At 40.4% G+C, this 25,776-nt stretch overlaps 2 protein-coding genes and 1 long non-coding RNA gene across 4 annotated transcripts; 2 read left to right on the forward strand and 1 right to left on the reverse strand.

The window, feature by feature from the left end:
* Positions 1–1,571: 1,571 nt before the first annotated feature.
* LOC124058180 (prostate-associated microseminoprotein) lies at positions 1,572–3,428 on the forward strand. Its single transcript, XM_046387152.1, has 4 exons — positions 1,572–1,713; positions 2,217–2,299; positions 2,744–2,849; positions 2,949–3,428. The coding sequence occupies exons 1-4, from the start codon at positions 1,703–1,705 to the stop codon at positions 3,076–3,078; spliced, it is 330 nt and encodes a 109-aa protein (XP_046243108.1). The 5' UTR covers positions 1,572–1,702; the 3' UTR covers positions 3,079–3,428.
* A 511-nt stretch (positions 3,429–3,939) lies between these two features.
* Positions 3,940–25,587, forward strand: LOC124058182 (anthrax toxin receptor 1-like). Of its 2 annotated transcripts, none has more exons than XM_046387154.1 (18): positions 3,940–4,775; positions 7,661–7,732; positions 7,848–7,919; positions 8,511–8,592; positions 8,745–8,778; positions 9,524–9,603; positions 10,264–10,332; positions 10,756–10,836; positions 11,561–11,621; positions 12,258–12,356; positions 15,439–15,508; positions 15,623–15,701; positions 16,166–16,261; positions 17,833–17,874; positions 18,806–18,901; positions 19,242–19,409; positions 20,250–20,330; positions 23,601–25,587. In XM_046387154.1, the coding sequence occupies exons 1-18, from the start codon at positions 4,594–4,596 to the stop codon at positions 24,012–24,014; spliced, it is 1,878 nt and encodes a 625-aa protein (XP_046243110.1). In that variant the 5' UTR covers positions 3,940–4,593; the 3' UTR covers positions 24,015–25,587. The 2 variants fall into 2 exon arrangements, with proteins under 2 accessions (XP_046243110.1, XP_046243111.1); XM_046387155.1 differs by having other exon boundaries at positions 4,623–7,132.
* On the reverse strand, positions 14,495–19,332 carry LOC124058183. Its single transcript, XR_006843220.1, has 3 exons — positions 19,230–19,332; positions 16,106–16,270; positions 14,495–15,041 (listed from the first exon to the last, which is right to left on the reverse strand). It is a non-coding gene; the product is annotated as an uncharacterized LOC124058183 (long non-coding RNA).
* Positions 25,588–25,776: the final 189 nt, after the last annotated feature.

Raw genomic sequence — 25,776 nt, forward strand, 5'->3', positions numbered from 1 at the left:
GCCTGTGAATACATAGTACACAAGAGGGACAATCCAGCTGTGCTATGTCCAATTTATGCTGCAGTGGGAAAATAATGGAGTGGTCTGTTGGTCTGAAGTGATTTAATTTTTGTTGTAGGTGAACTGGGAAGAGAGGGAGAGGCTTGTGAAGGTGATTCCTCGCTGTCTGTCCACTAGGCCTGTTGTGTTGGTTGTAACGCTGTACGACCGAAAATAAAATGCTGTTGCCACAAATGAACTTTTGATTTATTTATCTATTCATTTATTAAATATATATCTATTCAAACATTTTTGCATAACTTTGTACACATGTGAAAGAAAAGAATTTCTGGTACAGAAAAACACAGACTGTATGTTAAAGGTCCACTTCACAGATTCCAAAGATGAAAATCAGCTGCTTCTTGTCAAAACAAGTCAGGGTATGTTAACTTAATGCCTCCTGAAATAACCCTGGTGATGTAATCAGGGTTATCTTTGCTTGGGCAACAGACATACACGTTTTAAGAGGAAGTCTCCATTACAAACTGGAGTTGTGGGGTTTTTTAAAAAAATGCAGACATTTAGGAGTCAGGGTCAGCAGTCTGTGTTTGGGGATTGATAACTGAGACTCAATTGTCTCTGCTGCTTTGAGTTAAATCATTCATTTTTTAATCTGCTTGCACCCTAATCAAAACGGATTTTACTACAACTTAACTGAACTTAATAGTCATGTTGTTGCCACAATCATGTAGGGGAAATTAAAAATTTGACCTGATGATGTCATGATGAAAGGAGGAGATCACAAACCCAAGCAACAGTTCCTGAGACATTTCACTCAGAAATACTGAAGTTAAACACATGGTGCCAGTAGAGGAAAAGTTGGGGGAGGAACAAAGTCATCTTTGAATCTGCTTTATTGGCAGTATATGTATTTTTACACACTGAATTTTTCCTCTTTTAACCCATCCTTGGTTGAACACATATGCTACACCCAGCAAATCACATGCAGTGAAAGACACAGGAACAGTGGGCTGCCACTGTTAGGTGCCCGCAGAGCAAATTGGGGGTTAAGTGCCTTGCTCAGCTGGCTAATGGGGTGGGGGCATTTTTCTCATTAATCACTCCACCACACCCAAATTTTTCCATTTTTCTATCCAGTGGAGGAATAGAACCAGCGACCCTCCGATCACAAGCTGCTTCTTCAACCTCTGGGCCATGGCTGCCCTGTGGTCTATTAGTACTTGCACATAGTGTCATGGCAACACATATAGAAGATGTTGAGCTCTTTGGCAAACAGTTATGCCAGTTTGAGGTGCTAAATTTAAAGTCATTAGGGTTTTTTGGCAATCGATCAAATTTGAGCTTAAGTCTGGACCGAAGTAGAAGAGGCCAACCAACAGGCTGATATTCCCACCTCTGGAAGGTAAAAATATTAAGTTAAGCATTTTGCTGTTTTGTTTTCTTGCATGAAACCAAAGCTGTTATGGCATTCTCTTTGTCTTTTGAGTTTTATGTAATGTGTCTAGTAAATGGAAAATTAGATGACCTTTAGTTCCTCATCTGTTTCCAACACAAACACAATTTCAGCCTGGTTTACTAGAAGTTACAGGCAGGAGACAGACCGCCCCTCTCTCTTATTTAATTCCAAAGGTTCTTCTAGACTCGTCCTCTTGCAAATACAGTCTCCTGTTTTTACTCGATTCGCTTAAATCTGACCAGGCTGATGGCATCATGGTGAGTTTGTCTTGTTGTTATTTAGGTCACATGGGGCTGTAATTGTTGGCAACAGATTGTTGTTTTTTTGTAGACAAGGGGTTATTTAAAGTTACAGAGCAGTTTGGTTCTAAAACAACAGGTATGTTTACTAATTCATATTTCTGTATTTTCTAACCATGAAATTGTATGCACAACATTTATAATATTAGAATTGATGGAAGTAAAGTTTTTGTAAAAGAACAAATTTAAATTGACTGAATGCTTCTGATGGTGCACATTACATTAAATGACATTCATTTAGGTGTAATGTAACATTAAGTGCATGTGCATTTAACCCCAAACTGCAAGAAACATGCAAGAAACATCAAACTTTGTGAAATATGTTGCTATGTTACATTAAGAGAATAAGGTTTTTTTTTCACATGTAAAATCTTTACTAATTTTCCTTAAATGTTAAAAAGAAATCTTCATTTCAAACTCATTTGAACCTGTCCTCTAAAATTGCTTATTGATTTGTTGAGGAAATACTTGGCTTTGGCTTTGCTGCTGTGTGATCCCTCACCACATTCAAATGCATCATGTTTCTTCCGGCACATGGATCCAGGTAAATAAAAACTTATATATGTACTAAAGGTGTCACAATATACTTACTTACAATAACTGTGATTTAAATGAAATAGGATTAAGATGATGCAGTGCAGATATCATGTGGTTGCATTTTCACTACTCATTAAGGCTAACTGTTCTATTTGTACACTTTTGTACAGTTGTGATTATAGACTTATATTTTGAGTGTAATACATTTGCCAAATAAAAGACGAGACACACGGTAAAGACAGAGATGAATTTGACTGATGATACTATGGTTATCATCATTTTATTTTCTATAGATATGGCGATGATATTGATGTTGTTTCTTCTTCCTGCGTCTCTGACTGCTACAGCCCTATCGTGTACCCAACCACAAGCTGTATTCTTTACAGTGAAATCAGTGTCATAATATAATGATGCCATAGAAAATCTTTCATCAGCCCCTTTCCATCCACAGGCATAACACATTGTCAGGACACTATGGATAAGACATGGCATGCTGTAGGATCAATGTGGCGAAACAGTTATTGCTTGGATTGTAGTTGCAGTGGATGTTGCCAGGGGTGAGCAAACAGTTCACAACTTTATAGTTTTTAAATAGAAAGAAAAAGAATTAATCACGGTGGTATCTATATATTCTACTGTCTGCTGTATATTTACAGGTATGCGACCCCTGTAGGGTTCCCCCATGATTGTGTGTCAGTGTTTGACCCGGAGGCCTGTGAATACATAGTGCACAAGAGGGACGACCCATCTGTGATATGTCGAACTATGGGTGGAGTAGGGAAGTAATGGAGTGGTCAGACTCCCCGCCCCAAAAAATAAAATCTACTTTATGTTTTAACCTAACTGTAACTGAAACCTGACAAGCCTGATTTTATCACAGTGATGATTTATTGTTGATAACAGGGATGATGATTTGATTTTATTCCGGTTTTTATGAATTTTTAGACATGCAGTTAGAGTTCTGTAGCAAAATAACAGACATGTTTACTTACATCATACTGGTGTGTTTTATAACCGAGACATTGTCATTATTCATGACAGCGTCTTGGTGAAAACTTTCTTTTGTTTTTCTTTTCAGATATCTAAAAATTGATTGAAATGAAACAAAAATATAATAAAAGGCTTTTCTTAAAAGATTTCTTTATCATCCTGACTGTACACATAAAAGCATTACTCATTGTTCTGAAAATTTTAATGAAAATGGTCGTCACAGATTATTCAAGAACTGAACACCATAGGTTTCACCAAGCTAGAATTCATTGCATTGGTAGATCGTAGATAAGTTAAGATAATTATGTAAGTTATCAGAATGAGTTTATGTATAGCCTAAATGTGTGATCTGGCGCAGTGGTTTCTCCCACTTTCTCAGACTCAGAAACTAATAAACATCTCAGAACAGACTTTTTCTGATGCATCTGGCACAGTTGAACTTGTGCAAAACAGCAATATTGAGCTACCTTGGCTCAATTGTTGAGTGTCTGGGATAAAAAAAAAAGAACATAACAATAATAATAATAATAAAAACATAAACAGGCATCCAAGAATTGAGCAAAACTAAGCAAATAAACAAATTTTCCCAGATTGTCTGGGGTGAACTAGTGGTGCTCACTGAGACAATTGTGTGGTCCAGCTCCACCTCTCTGGACCTGATGTTTAGGTTATAGTTACAGTTATGCTTATGGGTAGTAGGTGGAGACTGAGGTGAAGCTGGACTAGGTCAGACTCTGCAGTGAGCAGCTCCCCTCTGAAAGGGAGGCCCACAATCTCAGACTTTTAAAACCCCCGGCGTAGGGAAAAGCAAAAGCAGCCATCAGCCAGTCATCACCACTAGATGGCAGGACAAGCAAGCAGATTCTGGTGTTTACAGGGTATTGTCTTCATCACTCTCTTCCAGTTTAGAGAGAGAGAGAGAGAGAGAGAGAGAGAGAGAGAGAGAAAGAAACTTGAAAATACAGGGAGAGTTTTGCAAAGAGTAAGACATCCACAGGGTTTGAGGATCTCTCTGTTGCATGGCCTCATCATTAACAAAAAGCAGCAGAAGTGGGAGGTTGTGCGGCTCGTCACATCTTTGTGCATGCTGTTTCTGACCCAGTGATGAGAGGATCCCAACAGTGAGACCAACAGCACTCGTGCTTTCTATATCACCTCTGCTTCAACCTCTGAGTTACTGCTCTCCTTTGGATTACTGCTTTTTTTAAATGCCGAAGACGCCTGTGGACGACTGAGAGAAGAGTCTGCGAGGAGGATTAACTTTGACACTTTTTCTTAGCTGAAGTGGGTTTAATCCATCATCTCATCTGTATGAAATTTTCTTCAGCTGGAATAATGTCTTTGTGCTGGTGGAGAAGCTTCTGGTTTCCTGTGGTGTTTGGTGCTGCGCTGGCTGTTCTTTCTGCTGGCAATGCTGGACCGAACCAGGACAGGAGGCAGACTGGGTCGTCCTCATGCTTTGGAGGCTTTGACCTTTACTTTGTTTTGGACAAGTGAGTTACCTGAAACATATTATGGGACACACTTAGAGGGGATGAATGAACAGGCTGGTTTCTGTTGACCGGTGAAAGAAATTCATCGGAAAATCTACAATAAACTGACTGATCTTATCTTGAATATTTCACCTGCCTGTGCTGACTACCTAAATAAGGGATCAAAATGTATTACTTTATGCATTATCAGGAAAGCGTATTCATGCATACAGTAAATATGCATTATTTTAGGTTGTTCTTGTACTTCTCTCATCATCGTCTGCCAGAATGTTTTCATGATGTCGTCCGCATTTCTGTAATCGTTACGCCCCCTGGTGTCGTGTCATGAAGCCTGATGATGATGATGATGTGTCAGGTGTCTCTGATAGGTGTCAATCTACGTTTCAGGTTGGCACACGTCCAAAGCTGGTAATTATTAATAGTGTGTCATCAGTCACAGATCTTAAGTGCTGTAGCTGACTGCTGTGTTTGGTGTTTATCCCCACAAACACTAAACATTGCAGACATGTCCATAAGAGGAAGTGGCCAGCAAGTATTTAAATTAAGTGCATCCTTATATTTTCTCATCTTCTTTGAGTTAGGGTTAACATGCTCAGTGTATCTCAAGTAGGACACAGGATGTTTGGACTTCCTGCAGAGTCTTTTGGAAACATTGGTCCTGATTTAGAAACTGTTTCCATGTTTACCTAACCTCGTTTTTCAGTGGTCTGAGTTTTTCCTTTGAGCCAAGCAACGTGGGCACCTGATCAAAGCCTCCAAACTGCACGTTTACTCGATCACATCAGTAATGTTCTAATGAAGCATAATATGGCTTCTCTAATCTGGTACCGTGTTTGCAGCTATCTGGTTATACAAGATGAATTTCTAAATAGGATTTCCGTGAGCTACAAATTCAGCTAAACAGGAATTGAGCAATTTCAGCAGCAAAGTCAGTCAAATGAAAAACGGTTTAAAATTCTCTGCGAGGGTGAGTGTCTCACATGTGTTTTCCTGGGTTTGCCTGATTGGGTCTTGAAGGGAAAACACTTTATACTGTAGCTAAATCAGAACACACAGCTCCTCTGGTATCAATAGTGAACATACCCAGGCTGTTGTTTTTGGACTGCAACAGTGTACTCACCTTATGACCTTTGTGTTTTTCAAATTGGACTTTAAACTACTCATCTTATTCCTTTTTTTAAACAAACCAAAATGTAGGTCAACAACATTTATCATTCCATTCATTCAACATTCATCATTTTTCTTATCTGGAAGACGGGGTTGGAGGATTGCAGTCTGACTTCTCTCTCTGTGACTCTCCCTCCCGAAATTTTGATGGGTTTTCCAGTTGTCCTACAGTGCACGTCAATGCCAACTCCAGGCTCACTGCTGTTTCCTCTCTGCAAGGGTTTAGGCAGTTGTGTGTAATTGTTAGTGTGAACCATGTTTCAGCGACACAGATTTATATTACACGAGTGACGTGAGAGAATTTATTGCTGGGCGTCAGTTCACTGTCTTAGCTGTTCTTTTCACTTTTCTTTATGCAATCTTTACTCCTTCGCACGATCCCATGCTTTCTTAGCAGTGATGTCGTCCACCTGCACTCACTGTCCAGTATCTGATCTTCTCCTCTCTCCTCTCTCCTCTGTGTCTGTGCTGCCCTTTCTCCATTATGTCCAGATGTTCCAGTGTTTCAGTCCGTTGGCTGGGCTGTTTGTGCCGGGTCTTGTGTCATGGTAACTGTGGAAACGTGTTTCAAGAAATGATGCAGGCGGTTGTGGGGTTATAAAAACACAATTTCGATGAAAGACATTTAGATAAGCATCGGCAATGAAACATGCAAGCTCAAACTGTTCTTTACTAACTTGATACAAGACTGTATTGAGATTTATTGCTAATGAGTTACTGATTATGATAGATAACTCTGCAGTGGAGCTTCTCTTCTCCTAACTCTTTGCTCCCTTTGTTTATTTCTTTATTTCCTAACAACTGAGAACTTGGTGTCTATAAACATCAGAAGTAAAAATGTGAACAGCACCAGCTCTGTTTTGAGTTCATTGGCTAAGAGGGAATAGAGTGCCAGACCATTAACATGCACACTGACCAAGTTGTTATCACAGAACTGGTTGCATGAAGCCTTAATGAGGTTCGTCTGACTCCAATAACACCGGTATAATAGCAGGTGCATTATAAAGATATTAACAGTAATCTGAGGAGTACCACATCATTGCTAACCCCACAAAGTAAACCAGCTGTGCTGCCCAAAGCATTTACTCACAGAAAACTATGCTGGCTTTCTCTAGTCTTCTTTTCCCTTTGAGAGTCTATTTCATGGATGGATTACTGACCTACTCGGCGGAAGTCCAGGGACCCAAGAGGTTTGAAAAAATGCAAAAAGACGCAAAACTAATAAGCGGACAAGCTAACTGAAAACAAAATGATCAAGAAAAGAACTATAGAGAGATACCAAACATCTAGAAACACAAAACAATGACAAGGGGAAACAACAACTACAAATAAACACAAGACAACACATATAAACACAAAATAACCACAAAACAATGATTGAGACACACAAAGTTATAACAGAGATGCTAAACTACTACAAGAGGACAATAACAAACGGCCACAGAAAGACACTTAAAGATTACACATACAAAATGACTACTAAAACGACTTGTAGTCATTTGTATCTTATCATGTAGTCTTTTAGTCTGATGCTCCTGTGTAATAGGAAGACCTTTAAAATGTCTGCGCCCAGGAGCCCATTCTCACAAACATCATGTCCCGTTATCAGTTCAGACTGTCCAGACTATCAGGAGAACAGAGAGGAGGTCATGTGGTTTAGATGCACAGCAGGGGGTGAAAATCTCACGCTCACATTAGTTTCGCTTTTCTTTTCTCAGATCTGGGAGCGTGCAGAATCACTGGACTGAAATCTACCACTTTGTTGAACATCTAGCTCACAAATTCATAAGGTAAAAAAAAAGAACCCAAAAAAACAACTGTGTCATCAAATGTCTGTGGGAAAGCATGTAACGAGCAATGATTAGTGATCTAACAGAGAATATTGTTCTCCTCTCTTTGTCCCAGTCCACAGTTGCGGATGTCCTTCATTGTGTTTTCCACTGAAGGACGGATCTTAATGGGCCTGACAGAAGACAGGTGGGTGCTCATCCCCTCAAAGCTGCTTTTAATCCTCTTCTTTTCTGTCATCCAGCTGAAGGGAATGAGTGTAATACCAGATATAGACAACAGGTCACACACAGTTATGATCCCCTCTGAATTTTTATGACCAAGAAGAGATTCCAGACAGATACTTTCCTTCACTACGATCTGTCTATAGTGTCTTCGTTCTGGACAACCACTTTATTGTTTTGTTTTTGACACATTGTGGGCAGATTGTGTGTCTAATCGTTCCTCAACAGAGTTTCTCAGCAGCCACAAAATCTTTTCACTGTTTCATTGCTTCCCTCATATCTTATCCTACAAAGGGCTCATTTCCTGTCTATCTGCGTGACAGTTTCTCAGGCCAGAATGCACCAATACTGTTTCAATTTATCCATCTGTAACACATTGCTGATGTATTTCTGCAAATGCTGCCCTTATGGAAACTATTGTTTTCTTACCACGCTTCTCAGTCTCTGGATTTAGTCAAAAATATGTTCGAAAATGAACCCGACAAAATGAAGATTTTCCACCAGTTTGGATTATCAGCAATGTAGATTACCCCACCTTCTGTGTGTGTCTGATCAGGGAGCGCATTCGAAAAGGTCTGGAGGAGCTCCAGAGGGTACTTCCTGGGGGAGACACCTTCATGCATGAGGGCATCCTGAGGGTGAGCAGCCTCTGCAGAACAAACTCCAGAACAAACACAACAAAGTCCAGAGAGCTGAATGATTGTTTTGTTAGAGCACGGAGGAGTTCCTTTTCTCACTGCATGCTACCTACCACACAGCCTCTTGGTTCAAACTTGTATTCCTTTCACAGGCCAGTGAGCAGATATACTATGGAAACACTGAAGGTGTGTATTACTTTTCTTACACAGTAAATTGTTTCTAGATGCAAGTAAACTAGCAAGTATGAACCACAACATTTTTTGAATGTATGATTGACCTATTTCTGTGAATATTTACACTAAAGGGGCAATTCACCCAAAAACAAAAAAGCAAACAAACATTCTTTTTGTCTTACCTGTAGTGCTATTGATCCATCTAGACTGTTCTGGTGTGAGTTGAAAGACGGTCATGTTCTCCAGAAAGAGATCTTTGTGTTGAGTTTTTTTAAAATGCAACTTTGAGCATCACACACCAACATCATCCATTATATTCGAGAGAAGGCTGACAACTCTACAGTCGATATCTCCACAACTGTGCAGCTCACACCAAAACAATCTAGTTGGATAAATGACTCTATAGGTGGGAGGAAGGATATCACACAAGATATCTCTGAGGGCTCATGAAATGATTAAAAAGTTTGGGGGAAAGAATTTTAATCTTTTTATTATTATTATTATTATTTTAAAAATCTGAAGAGAATTACATTACTGGCAGCTGAGAATCAGTGTGTTCATCACTTAATAGGAGACGTAAACACAACTGCAGTGCACTTAAGACTACAATGAACTAGACTGCGAGTTATCTGAAAAGAGATTAGACTTTGCAGTATTACAAAACAGCAGTGATCTTAATAGCATTACATGGCTGTTTGAAAGGCAGGATTAGTGTGTGAAATTGCAGCAGGGGTGACTAAGTTCTTTCTGTGTGCAGGTTATCGCACTGCCAGCGTTATCATAGCTCTGACAGATGGAGAGCTGCACGAGGACCTTTTCTACTACGCTGAGAGGGAGGTGAGAAAGATTTAAAGAGATGTTAAACGGGTCGCACAAATTGTAACCATATGACACCTGTGACTGAGCACGTGATGGACCAGATCAAACACCGACACCCCATCCATCACCACTTTGATCCTCTACCTCAAGTCTGGAAAAATGGGGTCAAAGCATCTGTCAGCTTTATACACCCGAGCCCAGTCATTCTTCTCACATCTGCACTGTGATCTGATGATTTATTTGTTCCTCAGACCACTCAGGCAGTCAAGGTGAAGGCATTCAACAGCCTGAAGCTTTAATCAGCTTTGAGTGCCCTCAGACACATGTTGACAGCAGGGATGATGTGGGGCTGACGTTCCCAGTAGCTGGATGTCTCTCTTGACATTTGTGGGTTGCTGTCATATGGTGTCAACACAAAAATCCACAGGCATCACTGCTTAGAAAGTATTTGGCTTGTGCATTCTGTCTGCATTTAAGCATCTGAGTGATGTTTCTATTGTTATATGATGTCTGAATAATATTATTCACAGGGAAGATGGTGTTGCTCAACTTGCAAAATCTTGTTAGGGGCCAGACAAACACAACCATGTTTTGCATGGTGTTATGAAATGTAGTGTAATTGAATCCAGGTGCTGAGCTTCTTCCTGTTTTTGCTGTGAATCTGTGCATACCTGACAGGCCAACCGCTCCCGAAGCCTGGGTGCCACAGTTTACTGCGTGGGGGTGAAGGACTTCAATGAGACACAGGTTTGTTTGTTTGTTTGTTTTAATTAAGATTTAGTCTGTACCTTAATGTATCGTGACATTAAAGCTTCAGGGAGTGAAATGGATAGTTAGCTTGTAAATTCAAAGCTTTGCTTTTTTTTTTTTTTTGAAAAGTCTGAAAAATTGAAATAGTCATAAAGTGCTTTACAATCCTTGAAATGACACTTAACCAACTTTATTCCCGTCAAACTGAAGATGTACATCAAATGTCAAAACAATTTATATAACATAATGCAAGGGTTTGATAGCCTAATAATTACCCTGTGAGGCTTTTGATCCTCCATTATTATGTTAAATTTGTTTTGTCTTTGAAATTGAATTTCTAAAGCTTCACTAATGCTGTACTGTAGACTGAATAAATTTGCAGTTGTCATCTGTGTTTATAATGCCTGCTTTGTTGTCTAGCTGGCAAAGATCGCTGACAGTAAGGACCACGTCTTCCCTGTGAATGATGGATTTGAAGCCTTGCAAGGAGTCATCGACTCGGTAAGAATTTCACTTCTGCCCTCAAACTTATCCAAACAGTGTTTACATTGAATATATCACCAGAGATCCATAGGAAGTCATCTTGATTTAACAGACTTCACATAATCTCTCCCATCACTTCTTCTTTAATCCATCAACATGCTGATCAAATAGCACACAGGAAACAAGACAAAACAGGTTTAAAGCATAAGTTATTCCATCCATGGAGCACAGCCAGAGGATCAGACTTCCAGGAAAACCTGCTGTGACTGTGACTTTCCTGCTTTTGATCATCACAGCTGACGTCTGGCCAAACACAATCAAAGTGTGTCTGTGTGTGTGTGTGTGTGTCTTAAGACCTACCTCAGTGGTGTTGATTTAAATTTTTGCATTTTCTAGCTAGCAAGAAATGAAGAACAGTTTGTTGAGAAGGGTCTGTTGTCGCTGGGATTCGAGGTTTGTTGAGCAGAGCTGAAGGTCACCCAGCTGACTCTCATCTGGAGCAAATTAACAGCAACCCAAAAGCTCTTGCCTCTTATTCATGGGAGTGGGGCAGTGGGCCATGGATCTTCAGGCTTACACTTTGTATATTCCTGGAGAGCAGCAAGGACAGATACATCTGTAGAGCACAAAATGAGCAATTATGGAAACTTTAAACCAAAAGACACCAGTGGCAAAAGGTTCATCAATAGGCAGATGGAAGTCATTGATGAGCTCTGCAATGCTATTCTGCTCATCTCCTCAGATCCTGAAGAAGTCCTGCATTGAGATCCTGGCAGCAGAGCCCTCTAGTATCTGTGCAGGAGGTAAGATGAAGATTTACCTCCTGTCTCTCCTCATCAGGTATTCACAGCTTGAAGTGAGACAGAAGATCATCTCAGCTGACCCTACATGACTTAATACTTGTGGACATTGGCTGTCTGCTGGCCCATACACTGGTAGCAGTGGTAGAAGTAGAATCATTAGAATTAGTCTGCAAAATGTTCTCTCTTGAAATATATTTTTTAGTGGAGACTTCGCCCACATGATTTGGGTCAATTAGACTCTGGAGAAGTCAAACTCCCTGTTGGATGTCTTATGAACAAACTGTTATAAAACTCCAATAACAGAAATAACTGCACACTGTCAACACCAATCACATACAGGGCTGATGAAAATCCATCATATTATGCCATGTTATACAGCTGAGCTCAATGGGGCCCCAGACAGAAGTAATTCATCATTTTCTTTATGCCTGTCAATAATTCTTTCTGGCAACAAAATCTCTCTCAGTCACTGAAGTTGTTCCAAGCCATTAACAATGTGACGAGCCAAGTGGTTGTTGAGAGATTCGCATAACGTGATGAGAAGTTTTGTCGTTACTTTGAACTACAGATCCAGCATATGATAAAATGATTTTCAATTCATGAGGTGACATTTGTGTTTCTCCGTTCATCGCTCAGAGTCCTTTCAAGTGGTGGTGAGGGGAAATGGATTCCTGCACGCTCGCAATGTCGATAAGGTCCTGTGCAGCTTCCGCATCAACGACACCGTTACGAAGAGTGAGTGAAACATCATCGAGCATCTCTTCACTGTCCCCGATTTACCACACGCACTCTTTCATCACACATGAACGTTTTAACGGAGAACACATTGACTCAAAGTGTCAAAGCTGATTGCTCAGTTCGTTCACAATAAAAACAGCTGGAATAAACAGATGAGTGCACAGGCCATTGTAAAATCCACCTAAATTACTCCTAGCTGAGCTTCCCAAAAGTCAAACACCAAGTCAGCCTCACAGCTGGAATCCTCTGTGATTAAACAAACTGCCATGCTGGTGTTACTGCCATCATGGCTTTTTGTTTTGAACAAAACGCTGGCTTGTTTTACAGCCTAGGAATGAGCGAGAAACAAGAGATAAAGGAGAACGAGTGCCACACACGAGGCCGAGGGAGGAAAAGGCCTTAAGGATATAACCAGTTTCCCCACAGTCTTTACTGGTGGCTTACTGTAATAGTTGTTAAAACCACTTCCTACCAGGCCTGCCACTGTAGCTGCAGGAGGCACTGATCTAATTACAAAGCAAGATATTCGCCAGCACTGAGACACAAACAAAATGCCTCAGAGGGAGAACTGATGGTTGCTTTTCTGCCCTGATGACATGTCAGAGCTCACGTCTCCAAGTCAGTCAAGTGGATTAGACTGTCCTCCATATTCTCTGATAGAGCAATGAGTTGTAGCAAAATGCCAAAAGTCTTTGGGGTTTCCTCCATATGATTGGTCTGTTTAGTACCATGTTGTGTAATGATTAACCATCTTTCTCACATATCTTATATATATATATATATATATGTAGATATAGATGATATAGACACACAGTACTACGTTCAACACCGAATTCTTGCTTTTCAAATAAAATTTTTGCAACAAAGTAAAAGTAAGTTTGGCATTAATCACACATTTAACCATTCCTCAGAAGGAAGTTGTTGCTGCATGAACCAACTTCCTGCCGACAAACAGCGGACATGGAAACAGTTTGAGTAAAATTATCTCCTTATGTTAATTCCATTATACTTGTATATTCCTCCTCCAGATACATTCACTTCTCTAGATTGTTTACACACAACCTCCTGGAGCTTGTTTTCTTCACATCAGGGGTAAACCTTAAATGAAAATAATTAGGCCATGGTTATTTCGCCTGGAGAAGTATGTGTGATCAGCTATAAGGAAAACCATTTCTCTCTAATGCTTCTTTACTTGCCCTCACTGACTTCCCTGCTCCAGCCTCTGCATACTTCACAGATATGGCGAAACAGTAAAAAAGGAAAGCAGCAGTATGTACCTGCATGTGTTGAGCAGATGAGACAATGTTTCACTTTGTGTCTCCAGGAAAAAGTGGCAGCAAATACAGTCAGGCGGACTGGGATTTGGCAAGTCCTGTCCTGAACTATCCATTGTTTCTTTGACAGATGCTGCTACTATGGTGCCATGGACAATATTGAACTGTGCGAATAATGGGAGCCAAGTCTTTTGGTTTGCTTTCTTGCTAAGAGTAAGATTTGGAGATTGATACTCTCACGTCAGTATGCTTAAACCAGCAGATGCCATCTTAGCTTAGCATAAAAACTGAATATAAGGGGAAACTTACTCTTTCTAAACTAACTCTTTCTTTCTAACTCTTTCCAAAGGTGTATAAATCTGTCTGCAAACACCTCTAAAGCGCAATATTTAGCATTATACCGTATTTGTTTCTAAATTTCAACAAAACTAAACGTAAACATCAGTTTATGATTTTACTTTCTATGTGCCCTTAAGGTTACAACAAGACTCCAGGAAGCCCCTGTTGTTGCCAAGAAATTGTCCAGTGCATTGGAACTTGTAAAATCACAATTTGTTTCACATGGTTTCTTGGATGTATTAAACAAACATGAGATAATATGAGATATGACTGAATTTTAGATTTTATTACATTTTGACGGAGACAGGTTAGTTATATCTAGTCCTTATGCTATGCTATGCTAACCTCCAGGCTGTGGATTCACGTTTACCATACAGTAGTAAGGTATATTTCCAAAATAATTACACTATTTCTTTAAATAAAATTTAAGCTAAATCTGAATAAATCAATCAAATACTTTATGTAATCTTCTTCAGCAACTCAAAGATGCTCAGAATCTGCTGTAACTTTACAGTCTTTACCAGAGCTTAAGCAATAATTCCACTTAATTTGCTGGTTAAAGTTGAACTCAAGGCACTTTTCTGCACTGCACAGTAAAACATGACCTCTGTACACCTGGGGCATAAACAGTCCAGTAAAACATCATCACATGGACCCAGGATTGTCAGCCAGCATCTTGGTCCTCAAGGGATTTAAACGGTGGAATCAGGACCCATTGGCTCTGGACTTTAATTTGTCTTTTGCGAGGCTCTCAGCCCTTTTCGTCATGCTTTGATAGTGTGAGGCCATTCTGAGTGCAAGGTGGGTGCAGAGATGAACTCTGAGCTGGACCATTTCTGGGCCAGTTTGTATTAGCGCTGAGCTGTTTTTGGCAGCGTTGCTCCAACCTCCCAACCCCCACCCTCGTCCCACGTGGTGTTTCTTGAGACGAGCAGCCCTGACCTATGCAGGTCTGTTGATTTCCTCAGTTCTGGGGTATGCTCTCCCTTTGCCAGGATAAACAGATAGGCTTGGGCGACGACGCTTGCTGGAGCCGCTTTCCTAAAAGCCAGCTGGATCGGGAGAGGACCTAGTTTTGCCAGAAAAACAAAAGCTGGGGTGAAATAGTTGGTATTGCTGAGAGAAAGAGACAGATGACTTCGACAGCAGACAACAAAGCACTTGTTCTGAAGAATCACTCCCCTCAGACATTTTGTTAATCAAGTTACAGATGTGACATCACTTAACGTCTGTGAACATGTGCGTGGTTTCCTCCCTGTTACTGAGTTTAAATCAAGTCATGCGGCATTCATTCAGTTAATAATCTCTCAAAAATCTTAATGTAATCAGGATAAACACTGACATAATCTGAAAGGTAGATCAGGTTATTTAACCTGTGGGTTTGGGAGCTTTAAACTTATGTCAGTAAGCTGGCATGTTTGGCCAATTTGCTGTTTTTCATGACCCCTTTCCCTGTTCTGCCCCAGTGGTGAAGCCTTTGATTGTGGAAGATACCTATCTCCTCTGCCCTGCACCAGTACTTCAAGATGAGGGGATGTAAGTCCTGTAATTGATTTCAACAAATGGGAGGTTTCATATGACACCATCTGCTCTGTTTTTCTAAGGCACCACATAAATGACAGCCCAGGCATTTTTATTTTTCCTTTCCAGGACAGCAAATCTTTATGTCAGTATGAACGAAGGTCTCAGTTTCATCTCCAGTTCGGTCACCATTACCACAGTGGGATGTGTGAGTACAGCATAATGTTATAATATTATCCACAAATTTCCTCAGTTTACATCCTACGTTTTATGTCACATGCTGCATGTCTTGCACTGTCTGTCTACCTGTTTAACGGCTTTCAGTCTGAGCCTCAGTCTATGAGCATTTAGCTTTGAGTCTGTTTTGTTTTGGGTAATAGTGCTTTCCAGCTGAAGGCTAGTACTCACAGTACATCACAAAATAATACAACTAATCCAAACAATGCATTACAGACTTAAGAAGATGATGCCTAAATGATGGATGCATGTTAATTAAAGTATTCCAGCATCAACAGACTTAAGACTTCAGTCTTAAAACACAATTCTGTGTTAGATAAAAACCGACAGAGCCGCTTTTCCACGTAAATCCTTAGGCCTAGAGAAGTGGTTTACATCTCTTTGGTGCTGTACACATTCAGAGAGAGTGTGTTGACGTGTCCGTCTCCATTACAGTCTGATGGGACCATCCTGGCCATAGCTCTGCTCATCCTGATGCTGCTCCTGGTCTTGGCTCTCCTCTGGTGGTTCTGGCCTCTGTGCTGCACTGTGGTGAGTTTTCTGAAACACCAATGCAATAATAACAGGCACACATGTTGCTTTACAGACAGCTCCTAGTCCGCTATTTTCAAATTATAGATGACTTTAAACACTTTTGGAATGCAGTGATATTGCTCAATGAGACAGAGAGAAATGTCTTTTCTAGGTCTGTCTCGTCTGGCTAACACCCCCTAAGGCATCTTATTAACGTAAACAACACTCCCATTGTGAAAAGGTTTGGGTCTGTGAGTCAATAAGGATGCATGACCCTTTTGGATCCCTGCAGCTGAATTTAGTGCACAACCAGAAGAGGTCAAGGCCACCGGGAGAACTTGTGTTGAAGTAATTACCCTGCTGTTGAAATAATTTGTGTTTCCAGAGGTCACGGCAGGTGACCTCTGAGTCTCTCTTCTCAATATTTCTTCAGTGTGTTCACTGGTAGACCTAAACTGGTAAGACTTAGCAAACTCTTCCATCAGTAATGGGACTGAATAATTTGAATTTCCAGCTAGTGGTTTGGAAGCGAAAACTCAAATAAGATGTTTTGGGTTGAAAGTTTTAGAAGCAAGATAACTCACTAGAAATTTATCTATGACACACATCTGCTCTGGATACAGTAAAAAGAGCAAACTGTGCCATGTATGTGCCATTATTTAGACGGTAGCCAAACTGCCAGTATCACAACATTTCAACAAACCTTCTTGTTACCAGCCACTCTGTCAAAATCTGCATTTCTCTTTTCAAGTGAAGAGCATACTGTCTCTTCAAAATCCACTCCAATGTTTCCAGTGCTGGAAACAGGAGAGTTGAGAAGTGCCAGAGTGAGATGTCAGCTTTTACAACATGGCTGTCCCTCCCTTTACTTTTGCTGTTCTTGTCCATTAAGTTGCAAATTCAAGTCTGTGCAGTGAGCGTGTTTAGGAAAGCAACGCTGGGTTACCATGGGGAAAACGTTTTGTGTTCCAGGATTTGGAGAAGCATGGAGGAAAATGACAAATAAGAATCAGAATCACTTTTATTTGCCAAGAGCATTTAATACAAAAGAAACTGCCTTTATTACGCTGGTGAAAGACGCACACACGGACATTTCATGCAGTGACATTGGCATGGGAAAAAGCACAAAGAGACAGATTTAACTGCATGTTCTGTGCAGCCGTACAGTGTAGCAGATATACTTCATACTCTGAAAATGGAACCTAAGGATAAAAGGTAATAAGGGAGACAAAAAGGATAAATCCTCTAAAATTTTATGGATAAAATTGCCCTATAGTGAAGGAAAGAGCAAATAATAACAGTATTTATGAGCCTGTTACTCTTCCCTTTTTCTAATCAACCACTTCAGGCCAAGAAATCTGGATAGCAGATTTCTAGGTCATTGCACTGTTCTTGTAAAGTAGACTTAGAGGAAAAAACAATTCCTCAGTCATGTGCTGTTGGGTAACCATCTTGTTGCACACAGGGAATACATTGCTCCGACATGCATATTATACAAAAATCTATTTTGATAGGCATGTCTGTGACTTTTGTTGTCACCTTCCCCCGTTTCTCCTCTCACGCGATTGTTGTTTTTCCTCCTCCCACAGATCATCCATGAACCCCCGCCACCGGCTGTGGAGGAGAGCTCGGTAGGAGCTGCCCTTGATCTGTTTCTTATGACTCCAGAGAAAAAAACACTTCACTATTTAAGACTCAGACAGTTGCCAGTGTTTAGGTTGTGTAATTGTTTTAGTTTATTCATTGTAAACCTCAATGACCATGCTGCGTCATTCACTCGCTGCCTGGCATGAAACTGATTTCACTAGCTGAGTAATTCATCAAATGTGATATGTGTTAACGCCCTCTTAGAATAACAATGAAATCCTGACTTCTACTCTTTGTTTTATGTTCTTCTTCTCCTGTTTTAAAGAGGACAGTTTTGTTTTCAAAACTTCAGTTCATGTTTTTCAAATCACTTCCTCTGAATCATCATGGAATATGATGAGAAATTAAACCGACTAATGATGTTTATTTTTCGTGATTTCGATAAACAAGTTCATGGTATTAAAATGCAGTTTGGCTGCCCAGAATCACAATGCAGTAACAGCAAGCTAACATACGACATCAGGCTGCATTAAGCTGAAAATTAGGTTTATAAGAATTTAGTCCAAAAACAGACTCCAACGACAGCTGACAAAGACAAATTTCAGCCTTCATTATGGCTTCCTCTGTCTGACATCCTGTTAAATTATGAGTCAGACAGGGTTTATTAAAGAGCTTAAACATCACAGGTTTGGCCAGTGGGCTTTGTAATTTCCTCGGATCTGACAACCAGTGCGGAAGGGACAAATATGGGGGTTGGCTTTGGAGCGAGGAGGGCAGACAGAGGGGTGTTTACTTGCCTGCTGACCACTGAGAGAGCATTTATACCAGGTAGCTCTGAGGTATTCATTTGGCATGGATACATTTGTGTAAAGGTTAATTTATGCTTTTATTGTCCCTTAATTGTAACTGATTGATCTGCCAAATGGCTCATCAGTAAATATATCACAATAAAACCTACTTGTCACCCTCTTACAGGATGATGAAGACTTTGACGCCCCCAAGAAAAAATGGCCGACTGTAGATGCCTCCTACTATGGAGGAAGAGGAGTTGGTGGCATCAAAAGAATGGAGGTGAGATCAAATAAATCTTTAAACCATCGGTTGTGCTAATTAACCTGCCAGATTGCTGCTATATTTTAAAATTTCCAATGATTCTTGAATGAAACACAAACTACAAATGCTTCTGTCAGGAAATGTAACCAAATAAAACACTTTATTCTACATGTCTCATCAAACACACTTCAGTTGCACTTACATCACAATGGAGTATCTCACTGATCACTTTCACATCTGACAGACTGACAGTTAAACACTCCTGACCACCTTTTCCCACATTTAGTTATAATATTAAACATTAAGAGCAGCATGTGTCAATGTCATAAGATTCTGACTCTCATACCATCATCAACAGGTTCGCTGGGGTGAGAAGGGCTCCACCGAAGAAGGAGCAAAGCTGGAAAAGGCCAAAAATGCCAAAGTGAAAATGCCTGAGCAGGAGTATGTGCAGCCCCCTACGAGGGTTTTAAACAACGGCATGCACAAACCCCCAGGGCCGCGCAAGTGGTACTCACCCATCAAGGTAAGCCGTCTGGGGAATGGGATTGGTCTGCAGACTCTTTCAAGTCTCGTTGTTGACATCCACTGAAAATGCAAACATACAGCAGTTATAAATTTCAACAGTTCAGCATAAAAACAATAAGAAATTGCAGAGTCATTCAACACCTCAGTGAATGTAGCTCAGCTTACATTTAATTAATAAAGGCATTCCTGATTGTTTAATAGCTCTGCAGGGACATGCTTTCTCCAGCTGTTAGCATGTGTACTGCATAAAGGACAACATCTGTTACAAATTACTACATGTAATCTGGCTGAGGATATGCAAGTAATAGCATTATTAAAATATAGTAGTGAAAATAGCATGAGATGTGTTAAGGTAATATTGCTTAGGTGACTACTGGCGCACAGTCCCATCCTCCAGGGCCAGCATGGGGTTAAAAGAGTCGTTCCGAAGCCTTCCCAGTCAGTGGGGGATTGCTAATAGAAACCAGACTCCTGTTGGACTGACCTCCAGGGAGCTGCACAGCCAGCAGTTTTGTGAAGAAAAACAGCTGCATATTCTGTCCTTATCCTTAAAGCATTCGCTGTTTAAAAACAATGAAAATTCAGTTCACAATGAACTGAAACCATTTCAGTTTGTCACTGCGAAATGGCTGCAGGGAACTGCATAATACTGGTAATTTGATTGCAGCTCCAGTTAGGTGTGCATTGTGTTTTTGAGTGTCCTGGAGAGACACCAGAAACCTGATGCAAGTTTTTGTCAGTAGAAAATGGCAGTTGTTTCTTTTTAAGAGTTAATGTAATTTAAGATTGTTGTAATGGTTGCATTATTAGTTTGATTTCTTCTCTTCTCTTTCTTCAGAGCAAACTGGATGCATTGTGGGTACTTTTAAAAAAAGGCTACGACCGTGTCTCAGTGATGAGACCACATCCGGGTGACAAGGTAAGAATAACTCAAGAGCTACTTTGGTAGGCATTACGCTTGCACTATTAATCAGCTGACTGATGAAGGCCTGGGATGTCCATTAGCATTGGACAAAAGGGGAGATTCTTTTGTATCTGAAAATGCTGAGAAAATGAACCAGCTGTGAGCAATGAAGTGTGCTCAAGATAGACTCATGGGAAAATTTGTGGTGAGTTGGGATTTCGGCTGCAGCGTCTGACTACAGTGCACTGCGATGTAAAGACGTCTGGGGAAGTCATTATAAAAAGGCAAATGTAATTCCTCAAAGGCCAGCTGTAGTGTCGGGGGGGTGGGATAACAGTGCGATGACCTCTACTGTTGGCAGCTGGCATGTAGTCTGAGACTGTGGGATCTACAAGTGATGAAAAAAAGAGTCTGAGAGAAATCTGTATAGAGTAATCCTTCACCCGAATAAGTTTATGCAATGCTTCATCATTCCCTGAATACGAAATGTTGATCAGCTGTTAGCCTCAAAAGTTAGAAAAGATCTTCAGAAACTTTGAAATTTACTCTTCTACCTGTTCATTTCTACATTCTAACATGTTTAATTTATCTATCCTAATTTCTAGCCAAGATTACTTCTGTTTTTGTGTCAGTTATGTTAAGCCAGCTTCATTCCAGACAGTGATGTCTGATCTTAAACACAAACTTCTGGATATGGTCTGGGGAAGAGCTGGTCTGATTATTTCCATAAAGCCGCACAAGTTGGTGCACAGCTGTTTTTGCACTCAAGGTTTACAGTATAGTATATAATATATAGCTGAAATGGGAGGATGAAACAATGCTCATGTGGCCATGACTTACAGGGATGCCATCATAATCATCATCCAGTGCTGCTGTTTCAACCCACAGGAACACAGAGAGAAATGGAATAGCACACTTTCCAGGGTTAAAATGTCAAAATGTCATTTATTTCAAATTACTGTATGTCAGGCTTTTTTTTTTTTTTTTTTTTTTTTTTAAGAAACCTGTTTTATGGACCAGGACAGAAAATTGGCTAGAGTTCAGAAACACACACACAAACACACACCTCTATAAAATATCATATTCACATAAATCCTTAAAATACTTAACAAATGTCTCTGTGTTTCATTCCAAACTAGGAAGTTTGATCCTGCATTGTCTTCAACACACAAGTCATGCCTGTTTATTTTAGGAATTATTTATTTTTTAATTTAATAATCTAATGTAATCAAATTGTACAAAAATAAAAAATAAATCAGTGAATCATATATACTTTGAGCTAAACTGACTGCAACAAGTAAAAAATGTGGTTCTGGTTTGGTCCAGTACGATAAGAAGGTGATTTGGCTTTTAGACTATTGGCTATAAGACTTAAAGTTTTTCATTAAATAGTCAGAGTAGCCAGTTTGTTCTGCTTCCAGGTAACATTCAGGGCAAGTAGATACTGAAGAAAGTCTAACAATATGCTCAGTCCGTGTAGAAGAGCATCAGAAACTACACCTGAGGCCTACTGGAAACTAATCAGCCTTGAAGTTGGACTAGCTCACCTTACTGCACTCACAGTCCAACAATGTCAGAAGGTTACATTGTTGCTTTTCCCCCAGTACAGTAAGCACAGCTAACACTGCTCTGTAATTAGAAATGTACAAGTGAGTCCTCCACACGATGAAGCGCTTCATTAGCGCATTGGAGGGAAAAAAAAAAAAAGCTCGAGTATCCTTCATGATTTGCTGTAAACAAGCTTGTTCTGGTTGCAATTAAGACTCTCTTGTCAAAGCCTCGCTTTTATAACTTCCTTTAATAAAGGTAGTGGTGGGAGGGAGAAGAGGAGGCCAGTTTCTCCTACAGCCTGCTTGAGAGAAACCCAGTTCAGGTTCCTGTGATGTGTCATGCACTCCTGAGCCTCTAAAGACTGGTGTGTTTTTAGTAATTAGCAAAGGAATCAAACACAGGCAATGCAGCCGGCCAAAAGCTTAACATCAGACATTTCAATACTCGTATCAATCACATTTATTTTCTTCACCATTCACTGATTTTTAGGATAGCTGTAACTACGACACGCTGCAGGACCTCAAGAGACATTAAGATCCATGATATGTCCCTCAAGCACTAATGGAATAAAAATATAAGTTGAGTTTATCATTTCACCCTTGCTGTATGTATGACACACACTATTTTACATGGTTTTGTCTCAGAGGTTATTTTGCCCTGATGGTAAATGAGAGGCACCAAGCAGCACTGTCAGTCTTTATCAGACCGTTGCAGCTCCTTAACCCCCCAGCAGAGTAGGACATAGCCTGATTGCCCATTACTGAAGTTGTGGACAACAGGCAGGACTTCTATAAGCAAGAGCCACAGTACCATCTGCTGTAGTAATCAGTCCATGTGATTTGTTAGAGAAAGTAGCAGGGACATTTTTATATCTTAGACTAATTCAGCTGTCAAAGCTGGGAGGTTGTGTGTTTCGTCAAATGAGGTTTAGAAAAGCAAACTCTTTCTAGCAAATATGTCCTTTTCTAAACTCCAGCCTATAAAACTAAGATGTTAGACCAGAGCGGCATAATGAGAAACAAACACAGCAGACGAAAAAGTTTTGTGATTGAAAAATTAGATGGGAGATCCTCCATAACATTTTTTAAAAAAATTTTATGCTTCTTAACAGCTTTGGTTTTTATAAGCACGTAGCCAATGGTTGGATCTGTGCTATCTCTGCTAACTTACTGGACCAACGCAATGATATTAATAGTGAAGTATAGTGTAAAAGGAAATGTGAAGTTTCTTTATCATTTTTCTTTACCACCAATTGAAAGCTACTTAACTCATTTGTTCATAATTTTATTAGCGTATTTGCAGGCGTCTGTCAACTTCCAACAGTTTTAGCTCTGCTAACTTTGTTGGCATTAGGTTGGCGGTTTTTAGCTGCTGTTTCAGAATTTGTACAGTATCACTGTAGTATGTGGCTGTCCATTAAAATGATGTGCACACATTCATACAAAACTGTTACGGTTTTACGTGAACAAAATTAGCTTTACGTCGGTAGCTAGCTGAAAAAGCTTGTGCTTGTGTTTAGCTACCAGGCTGTTGGGGTGTCTACTGTTAGCCATTTTATTTGAATGTTTCATCCAGAAAAAACCCCCACAAAGGAACAAAAATGTCCATGGTGTGTACACTACTTTCCGCCAAAAACCCCACAATGCAATATGCTGCTTTTATTGTAGTTCACACATTATGCTGTTTATTATCACTATGTGTTCCTCTAAACTCTGGTTTGTTTCCAAATTTCAGGGCAGATGCATGAACTTCACGCGTACAAAGTCTCCCCCAGCTCACTACCCATATTACAACCACCAGTCATCTCCCATCTACAACCCTCCCCCTCCTCCACCACAGGGCACCCTCCCACCAACCCCTGGCAGCACTCCATCATCCCCATCGTTCTCCTCCAACCTTCCACCGCTGCCTCCAACACCTCCTCCCACTTCCACCACTCCCTCTCCTCCCATCACGCCTCCTCCTTACACACCACCTCCAAACCGGGCTCTCCCTCCGACCAACCTGCACATACCGGCCCCGCCAGCGCTGCCACCCACCCCTCCTCCATCTGCTTCCCCCACTGTTGCCCTTCCTCCTGCTCCACAGGGACCTCCTCCGGGAAGAGCCCCTCCACCTTCTCGTCCCCCACCTCGCCCTGGCCTATAGAGCTCTGGCAGCAGACGGGAGAGAGGACAGGATTTAATAAGGCAACTCAGAGTCCCCCCCTCCCCCTCCAGCAATCGGCACATGACCATCCTTGTACCTGCGAGTGAGGACATGCGAGTGCCTCTAGCCACGCTCGGTGGGCTGTGGCCTTTCTGCCTTGTGAAGTGGAGCAGTGAGGACATGTTTCCTGCTATTTGTCTACAGTGACTTTTGTACACATTTAGCCCAATAGTGCAATTGCTCTGATGCTTGAATTACACAGACATTCCCTGCAAATGAGGTCATGTAGGCCAGCTCAAAAACATTTATCCTTCATGGTCCTCAGAACTGCTTCAGGCCCTGTTGTCCCCTTCATGAGCACGCAAGATTGGATGAATCTTGACCAAGCAGAGGAACAAAGGCAGAGTCGTGCTCAAAATGTCCATTACACTATAATATGTGCCTCTGTAACATTCCTATCTTTCCTGATTAAAGGAGATTAAAGACTCATATTACAAATGTTCCCCACACAGCAGATTCAGAGGAATCTGAAAATCCTCCCTTTTTTGTACTGAATGTTGAGCAATTGCATGCAATAGTGTTTGAGTCAGCATCTTTCTTATTTTGTTTAAACTTTCTACTTGTTTAATCCAACATAGACACATTTTTTATTTGTACTTAAATAGTCAAGTAGACCACATTTTCTTAATTTCTGAGGTGAGAAAAGCAGTCATTGCAAAGTAATTGTTTTGAAACAGCAATGCAACCATCTTTTGACATCCACGCATTAAACCAGCCTATGTGAGTCACAGCTGGTCTGTCATCTGTGCACACCACACAGAAACAATAAACTGAGATTTAGACACTAATAATTACTATGACTGGCCTGACCAACATGTCAGCTACAGTTGCATATACTCTGACTGTGAGTACGTGGACAAAAAATATGTCAGTCAGGGAACAGCTTTGCACATCACCTTGCTCATCCACCCACGGCCTCTTGCAATATTTGTAAATAATAATTTTGATATAACCATGTGTGTTCAGATATCTGTGTGTGTATGTGTGTGTGTGTGTGTGTGTGAGAGAGAGAGAGAGAGACTAGTCTGCTACACAATGTATTTGTGACAGACAATTCCCCGGTAAACTGACGTGAGTTAATATGCAGGTTTTATCAACTTAAATAAACTGATGTGTTTTTTGTTTATTTGGTTTTTTTCCACAAGGTGCTTTAAGTTCCTCAAAGTGCACATGGAGAACATGATAAAAGCACTCATGGGTCATCTAAGGCTCAATGTCGATTAAATAAAGTTAATATGAATGCAGATTACAAGCTCATCCTTTAGAAATCAGAAAGGGGTTTTTTCATTCATATAAACGTCACAGTATAACTGAACTAAAGACTGTAACTTTCCACCAATGCAGCATGTAGACGCCTGTTTGTTTGAAATGAAAGTAAATGATTTAAACGTATTCAATTGGAGTCTCTTTTTTCTGTATTTTTCTTCAAATACAATTTCTGATCTGTAAACCGCTGTGATTTACTTCCTGACAATGTGAAAACAACCACTAAGCTGCACTTTGTTCTCTAAAGCTTTCATCAAAAGCCTGTAAAGACTTTAATGGCCTCACCCTCATGTTTCCTTAAGTCACTTTTTAAGCACACTCTTCTCCTTTTCCAGACTCCACAGAATATCTCCCACATGCTAAGTATCATACAGCATGAAGGTACAACATATTCTTTGTGCTTTATTTTGCACTAAGTTAAAGAATTGATATTTAG

This window comes from Scatophagus argus, chromosome 4, assembly GCF_020382885.2.
Source record: "Scatophagus argus isolate fScaArg1 chromosome 4, fScaArg1.pri, whole genome shotgun sequence".
Classification (NCBI taxonomy): domain Eukaryota; kingdom Metazoa; phylum Chordata; class Actinopteri; family Scatophagidae; genus Scatophagus; species Scatophagus argus.

Coding starts and splice junctions, on each gene's coding strand:
- LOC124058180 (XM_046387152.1), top strand. Junction 2,300..2,743: donor CTTCCGGCACATGGATCCAG/GTAAATAAAAAC, acceptor TTCCATCCACAG/GCATAACACATTGTCAGGAC. Junction 2,850..2,948: donor TGCAGTGGATGTTGCCAGGG/GTGAGCAAACAG, acceptor GTATATTTACAG/GTATGCGACCCCTGTAGGGT.
- LOC124058182 (XM_046387154.1), top strand. CDS start 4,594: ATGAAATTTTCTTCAGCTGGAATAATGTCTTTGTGCTGGTGGAGAAGC. Junction 4,776..7,660: donor CTTTACTTTGTTTTGGACAA/GTGAGTTACCTG, acceptor TTCTTTTCTCAG/ATCTGGGAGCGTGCAGAATC. Junction 7,733..7,847: donor CTAGCTCACAAATTCATAAG/GTAAAAAAAAAG, acceptor TCTTTGTCCCAG/TCCACAGTTGCGGATGTCCT.